General features: G+C 40.1%; 1 protein-coding gene across 1 annotated transcript; it reads left to right on the forward strand.

The window, feature by feature from the left end:
* The first annotated feature begins 3,700 nt into the window (after positions 1–3,700).
* On the forward strand, positions 3,701–5,998 carry LOC125877498 (uncharacterized). Its single transcript, XM_049558777.1, has 3 exons — positions 3,701–4,307; positions 4,387–5,288; positions 5,396–5,998. The coding sequence occupies exons 1-3, from the start codon at positions 3,701–3,703 to the stop codon at positions 5,996–5,998; spliced, it is 2,112 nt and encodes a 703-aa protein (XP_049414734.1).
* Positions 5,999–7,731: the final 1,733 nt, after the last annotated feature.

The raw sequence follows: 7,731 nt of genomic DNA on the forward strand, positions 1-7,731 counted from the left end.
AAGCCTAAAACTTTTGAAGAGTTGGCCACTCGTGCTCATGATATGGAGTTGAGCATGTCGTCGGTCGGAACTGAAGCACCACCTGTCCACGAACTCCGCAAAGTCAAAGAAAGGCAAGAATTCAAGAAAGTGGGAAAATATTTGCCAAAGACTGAAAACAAAGAATCCATGAATGTCAATGCCTTTCATGTGAAATTCACCACAAGGGTGGGCAATATGCAAAGCGCAAAAGTGAATTCTTTTGAAGGAAGGACAAATCAAAAGCTCACCTTGAAGGAAATGCAGCGGAAGGACTACCTATTTCTTGACTCAGATGTTTCCGCAATCTTTGATGAACTCCTTGAGATGAAACTTTTTGAGTTACCAGAGATGAAACGACCAGATGAAGCAGGGAGGAGTGATGATCCAAAATACTGCAAATATCACCGGCTGGTTGGACACCCTATCGAGAAATGCTTCGTCTTCAAGGATAAAATTATGGACTTAGCTCGCGAAGGGAAGATTGAACTTGAAGATGAGAAATTGAGTTCAAACCAAGTCAGTGTCGCTTCTGACTTACCCAATCCGGTCATGACCTGCAATTTTGTTGAAGGAAATATGGAGAAAGACATTCCAAACACTAATCCGACAAGAATGATTAAGTTTGGAGACTTCGAGCCCATTGAAGTAAATAATTTGTTATCTCTTCCTATACTAAGTGATGTGGCCTCTGTAGGAGAGGGATCAACAAGACAAGATGAAGACCTAGTAGATGATTTTGATGATTGGGGATGGACTCTTGTGACTCGCCGTAGACGCAGAAAAACGAGTTTGTATAAGGAGTCAACAAAGCAACACGTCATGGAAAAGATGGTAAGGAGACCCAAAACTAAAACTTTGATCGTGCATTCAAGGAAGAAGGAAATAAAGGTGCACCACTACCAAGAGCTGCGGAGACCCGTTACATTAGGAGAATATTTGCCAAATTGGTGTTACACCAAGTTCACATGCGATGGCACAAAAGCTCTATGTTGTAATGTCGATGAAAAGAAAGCGAAAGATGAAACTCCATTATGTCCATCACCAAAAGATGCTCCAAAGCTGTCTTCTGAAGTTGAAAATCCATCATGTCCATCACCAAAAGATGCTCCACAGTCATCTCCTGGAGTCGAAAATGCATGTATGGCCAAGATCACATTCTCTGACGATGACCTTCTGTTTGGTGACACATTTCATAATCGCCCTTTATTCATGGTTGGTTTTGCACGTGAGAAAAGGGTGAATAGAATCCTTGTCGATGGAGGATCTGGAATCAACATCCTTCCAATTCACACAATGAAAGAACTTGGAATATCAACAACAGATCTTACTGATAGTCGATTGATGATCCAAGGATTCAATCAAGAAGGACAAAGGTCCATAGGGACCGTCAAAATAGACCTTACCATCGGAGAGTTGCAATCAAGCGTGTGGTTACATGTAATTGATGCAAAGACTTTATATAACATTTTGCTTGGTAGGCCGTGGGTACATGAGAACAAAGTAATCCCATCTACCTACCACCAATGTTTGAAGTATTATGAGGATGGAGTTGCAAAAAGGGTTATTACGGATGATAATCCATTCACTGAAGCTGAAGCTCACTTTGCTGACGCAAAGTTTTACTTGAAGAAATATTCCATAAAAGTCGATGCCATTGCATCCGGAGATGTCGGAATCCCTAACAATATGGCTAAGGTAGTGGTCGGTAAGGCAAAAGTCACAAACAAGGAAGATTCAAAGCTTGGCAATCCAAACAAGACGCCTAACGTGATTGGTGCCTTTTTAAGTAAAAAGGTCACACCCATTCTTCGTTATGTCCCAAAGGCAAAGGAGGACAAAGGACACTCTCTCGAGTTGCGAGAAAATGCGCTGGAAGGGTTGACCCTTCCTGTAAGGCGAATTGATACGGTGAAGTCATCCACAAAATTACTTGGGAAGTCTGTGGCTCCTAAGTCATTACTTCACGGAAAATTTGTGGCCCCTAAGTCACCCCTATATGAAGCACTCCCAATGAAGCGTACAAAAGAAGGTTTTGATCCTAATGCTTACAAACTGCTAGCAAAAGCTGGATTCTATTCAAACGAACCGTCAAAATTGGGGAAGCTTCCATCAGAACCTGTTATGAGGCAACAATGTGAAGGGTTGGGCTACAAACAACCTCCACCTATCCGCATCTCCATAAAAAGGGTAAGCAACAACTACATAACTGTGGAAGATGAGTCTACTAATTCTAACAAAAGGCCTTCTATCTTTGACCGACTTGAAAGCTCAACGAAGAGGATTTCTGTATTTGAAAGGTTAGGGCTATTGAGGAAGAAAACAAGGTTTGGAGAAATAGCAAGAGTATTCAAGCATCTGCTTTACCAAAATCTCAAAATGCTCCTAAAGACTTTCAAAGTCTAATCCCTTCTAGAATGAGGCGGCAGACGAACATTGTGGTCTCATGTAGAGAAGTACTAAAGGCAAAGTCGCATGTTGTGGTCTAAACCAAGCAACGTGATGAAGATGAAGAAAGTGTTGGCTCTTCATATCATGTCACTACACAAGATGAAAGGCATATTTTTTCTCCAATTAAAATTGATGGAGAGTTGGAGAATGTTTCATGGTGTTACCATATATCTTTCAACGATGGAGAACCTCAAGAAGATGAATATGCAAAAGATGCGCCACCCGAACTTGAAGAATGAGTAAATGTGACAGTTGATGCATTGAAAGAAATCAACCTTGGAACTGATGAACATCCAAAACCCACTTATGTGAATGCTTCACTAGAGAGTGATGAAGAAAAAGGCCTACGTTGAGTTACTCAAAGAGTATAAAGATGTATTTGCCTGGAGTTACAAAGAAATGCCTGGATTAGACCCGAAGGTAGAGCCCATCATCTTGCTGTGAAAAGCGGTGCACGTCCCATCAAGCAAGCTCAACGGCGTTTTAGGCCTGAATTGGTTCCCGTGATCGAAACTGAAGTTAACAAGCTTATTGAGGCTAGCTTTATCCGTAAAGTTAAGTACCTCACATGGGTTTCAAGTATTGTCCCCGTGAGGAAGAAGAATGGGCAAATTCGAGTTTGCGTTGACTTTAGGGATCTCAATAATGCATGTCCCAAAGATGAATTTCCACTTCCTATCCCTGAGCTTATGATTGATGCCACTACTGGGTATGAGGCGATGTCTTTTATGGATGGTTCATCCGGCTACAATCAGATCCGCATGTCGCCAAAGGATGAAGAGTTGACCGCATTCCGCACTCCTAAGGGCATTTATTGCTACAAATGCCTTTCGGTTTGAAGAACGCAGGAGCAACATACCAAAGAGCTATGCAAAACATCTTTGATAACATTCTTCACAAAAATGTTGAATATTATGTTGATGATTTAGTAGTGAAATCAAGAAAAAAGTGTGATCACTTGTAAGACTTGAGGATGGTGTTTGATCTGTTACGAAGGTATCAACTTAGAATGAATCCTTTGAAATGTGCGTTTGGAGTTACCTCTGGAAAATTCCTTGGCTTCATTGTACGACATCGAGGAATAGAAATTGATCAAGTAAAAGTAGATGCAATTCTGAAGATGGTAGAGCCAAGAAACATTCATGAATTGAGGAGTCTACAAGGAAAGCTAGCATATCTTAGGAGATTCATCTAGAATCTAGCAGGAAAGTGCCAACCATTCAGCCGCCTTATGAAAACGGGCACTCTTTTCGAATGGGACCAAGCTTGTAGTAATGCCTTTGAGAGCATCAAGTCTTACTTGACAAAACCACCAATTTTAGCAGCTCCTGTTCCTGGAAAGCCATTGATACTTTACATATCAGCTCAAGAAAGATCAGTGGGAGCACTCTTAGCCCAAGAGAATGGCAAAGGGAAAGAAAATTCCCTTTACTACTTCAGTAGGATGATGACACCAAATGAGTTGAAGTACTCGCCAATTGAAAAGCTATGTTTGACCTTAGTCTTCTCAATTCAAAAGATGAAACACTACTTTCAAGCTCACGCCGTCCGTCTTATTTCTAAAGCCAACCCCATCAAATTTGTGATGTCGAAACCTGTCCTTAATAATCGACTAGCAAGATGGTATCTCCAATTTCAGCAATTTGAAATTGTCTATGTTCCTCAAAAGGCAGTAAAAGGGCAAGTATTGACAGACTTCTTAGCAGACCACCCGATACTTGATGATTGGGAACTCACTGATGAATTACCTGATGAAGATGCAATGGTTGTTGAAGTTCAACCGCCTTGGACGATGTATTTTGATGGGGCCTCACATCGTGAAGGAGCTGGCGCTGGGGGTAATATTTGTCACTTCTCGAGAGGAGATCTTGCCGTATTCCTTCTCCTTAACACAATGTTGCTCCAATAATGTTGCAGAATATCAAGCCTTAATACTTGGGCTTGAAATGGCGGTTGATATGAAGCAATTGCAATTACAAGTTTTTGGAGACTCTGAATTAGTGATCAATCAATTGTTGGGTAGCTATGAAGTCAAAAAGCCAGAATTGCGTCTCTATCATGACTATGCACAAAAATTGATTAGATGGCTCGGAGATGTAACTCTTCAACATGTTCCAAGAAAGGAGAATAAGAAAGTTGATGCTTTAGCCGCTTTGGCTTCAACTTTAACTCTGCCTGATCAAGCGCAAATCACTATCTGCCAAAAATGGATAGTACCACCGGATGTGGATGAAGAAAGCAAATTTGAACATCTTGTAGCTGTCTCACAGGTTGAGATAATCGATTGGAGACATGCTCTGATTGATTACTTGTGTTACAATATACTTCCAGAAGATCAAAAGAAAAGGACTGAAATTCGTCGTCATGCTCCTAGGTTTCTTTACTACAAAGATACTCTATATCGAAGATCATTCGAGAGAGTACTCTTGCGTTGTTTGGGGGAAGAAGAAGCGATTCAAGCTATGCAAGAAGCACATTCTGGAGTTTGTGGATCACATCAATCTGGGCCCAAGTTACACTTTCATATAAAAAGAATGGGGTATTATTGGCCAACAATGGTAAAAGATTGCTTGGATTATGCTCGAAGATGTCAAGCATGCCAATTTCATGCAAACTTTATTAACCAACCTCCTGATGTATTACATCCGACTGTTGCATCTTGGCCATTTGATGCTTGGGGGCTAGACGGGGTTGGACCACTACCTAAATCTTCTGGTGGTCACTTGTACATCTTGGCTGCGACAGATTACTTCTCAAAATGGGCTGAGGCTGTAGCCCTCAAAGAAGTAAAGAAGGAAAATGTTGCAAACTTCATCAGGGTGAACATCATCTATGTTTTGGCATTCCTAGTTATATACTAACAGATAATGGAAAGCCATTCACCAATAAATTGATGGATAATATCTGCGACCTTTTTGGCTTCAAGCAACGTAATTCATCAATGTATTATGCTGCTGCAAATGGACTAGGTGAAGCATTTAACAAGACCTTGTGCAACTTGTTAAAGAAGGTCGTCTCCAAATCTGAAAGGGATTGGCATGATAGAATGGAAGAAGCTCTTTGGGCATATAGGACGACTCATCGCACGCCGACTCAAGCAACTCCCTATTCTCTTGTTTTTGGAACTGAAGCAGTCCTTCCACTTGAACGACAAATACCGTCATTGAGGCTTGCCATCCAAGAAGGACTTACTGAACAAGAAAATGCTTGTCTGCGCCTTGAAGAGTTAGACTCTCTCGATGAGAAAAGGTTGGAAGCTCAACAAAGTCTTGAGTGCTATCAAGCTCGTCTTTCTCGGGCTTTCAATAAAAAAGTTTGCCTAAGGTCTTTCCAAGTCGGTGATCAAGTGCTTGCGGTAAGAAGACCAATCATCATATCTCATAAATCAAAAAGCAAGTTCACATCAAAATGGGATGGACCATATGTCATTCAAGAAGTCTATTCAAGCGGAGCTTACAAAATTGTGGACGCAGACGGCTTGCGGATCGGTCCCATCAACGGAAAATTCTTGAAGAAGTACTATCCTTGAAGCGGCGTCTTACTCCTGGCCCGCAAGAGTATAAACTGTGTACGGCTTCAAAAAAAAAAAACAAAAAAAAAAGAATTAAAATGTCCGCTAGGTTGAAAATCTCGAAAGAGGCGACCTAGGCAACAGTTAGGACACAAAAAAAATTAAAAAATTCACTCTCTGAACTACGTAATGACTTGATCCTCTTCACTGAGGTACGTAGGCAGCTTAGAGTATTATTACTCTAGGTTCAGTTATAAGAATACAAAAAAACCATGTGAATATCATGCTAATTCTTTCAAATGAAGATTCAAGCACCCAGATTTTGAGCTGACTTTGAAGACAAATCTGTATTAATCCGTAAAACCTATATACGTGATTTTTATATGGATTGAAGCTCTCGAAGTTGTCTTTCTAACAAAAAAAAGAAGCTCATTATTCCAGTGCTTCTACTCCACGTTATGAATTTTCTTCCTCATGTGCGCAAAGCTGAAGAAAGCTGAAAATTCAAGCACGCGGATTTCGAGCTGACTTTGAAGACAAATCTGTATTAATTCGTAAATCCTATATAAGTGATTTTTATATGGATTGAAGATCTCGAAGTCTTCTTTCCAACAAAAAAGGAAGCTCATTATTCCGGCTCTCCTACTCCACGTTATGAATTTTCTTCCACATGTGCGCAAAGCTAAAGAAAGCTGAAAATTCAAGTACCCAGATTTTGAGCTGACTTTGAAGAAAAATCTGTATTAATCCGTAAATCCTATAGACGTGATTTTTATATGGATTGAAGCTCTCGAAGTTGTCTTTCCAACAAAAAAAGAAGCTCATTATTCTAGCGCTTCTACTCCACCGTATGAATTTTCTTCCTCATGTGCGCAAAGCTGAAGAAAGCTGAAAATTCAAGCACGCGGATTTCGAGCTGACTTTGGAGACAAATCTGTATTAATCCGTAAATTCTATGGACGTGATTTTTATATAGATTGAGGATCTCGAAATTATCTTTCCAATAAAAAAAGAAGCTCATTATTCCGGTGCTCCTACCCCACGTTATGAATTTTCTACCTCATGTGCACAAAGCTGAAGAGTTAACGTTTTGTTGCTATCCTCATATAAACGCTAGCTTATGGAGTCTTTTTTTAATAAAGAAAAGGGGCTCGTGGAAAGAAACAATCAAAATTCAAGAGGAGAAAATTCTTATTGAAATATAAGTCACTATTTTATTGCTTCAAAAAAAGAACCACTACACCATAATGAGCGAATTAAAAAATCCTAAGCAAATAAATAAAAAAATCTAACTATGGAAAAAGTTTGAAGCTTATGATTTCTTGGCGACTTTTCTCAACTGCCCCTTCTAGCTTGGCTAGTCTCTCAACTTCATCGTTATACATCACATTATTTGCCTCAATGGTATAAATCTCGCCCTCCGTGATGGCGACATTCTCTTGAATTTTGGACAACTTCTCTTGATATTTGTTAATGAGCGCGGTGACCTTCTTTTTCTTGGAAGTCAATGCTTTTAAGTCTTTCTACACTAGAGTTGCTTGAAGTTTATCCATGGATCCATCCAACTTTTCATGTGTTAGCTTTGCACCATCGAGACGGCGTTGCGCATCAGAGAGGGCATTTTCATGTGATTCTTTAGTCATCTTTGATGATCTTAAAGTATCATACACTACATATGACTTGAAGAAATTCTCGACAAGATTCTCCAAAGAAGAGATATCAAGTGTGGTTCGTCGTCGAAGCCGCAACTG

The sequence above is a fragment of the Solanum stenotomum genome, chromosome 9 (assembly GCF_019186545.1).
Source record: "Solanum stenotomum isolate F172 chromosome 9, ASM1918654v1, whole genome shotgun sequence".
Taxonomy (NCBI): Eukaryota; Viridiplantae; Streptophyta; class Magnoliopsida; order Solanales; family Solanaceae; genus Solanum; species Solanum stenotomum.

Excerpts from the sequence above, each read along its gene's own strand:
- LOC125877498 (XM_049558777.1), top strand. The coding sequence starts at position 3,701 with ATGAAAACGGGCACTCTTTTCGAATGGGACCAAGCTTGTAGTAATGCC. Across the intron at positions 4,308-4,386 it reads TGAAGGAGCTGGCGCTGGGG|AATATCAAGCCTTAATACTT; the intron begins GTAATATTTGTC and ends ATAATGTTGCAG. Across the intron at positions 5,289-5,395 it reads ATGTTGCAAACTTCATCAGG|CAACGTAATTCATCAATGTA; the intron begins GTGAACATCATC and ends TTTGGCTTCAAG.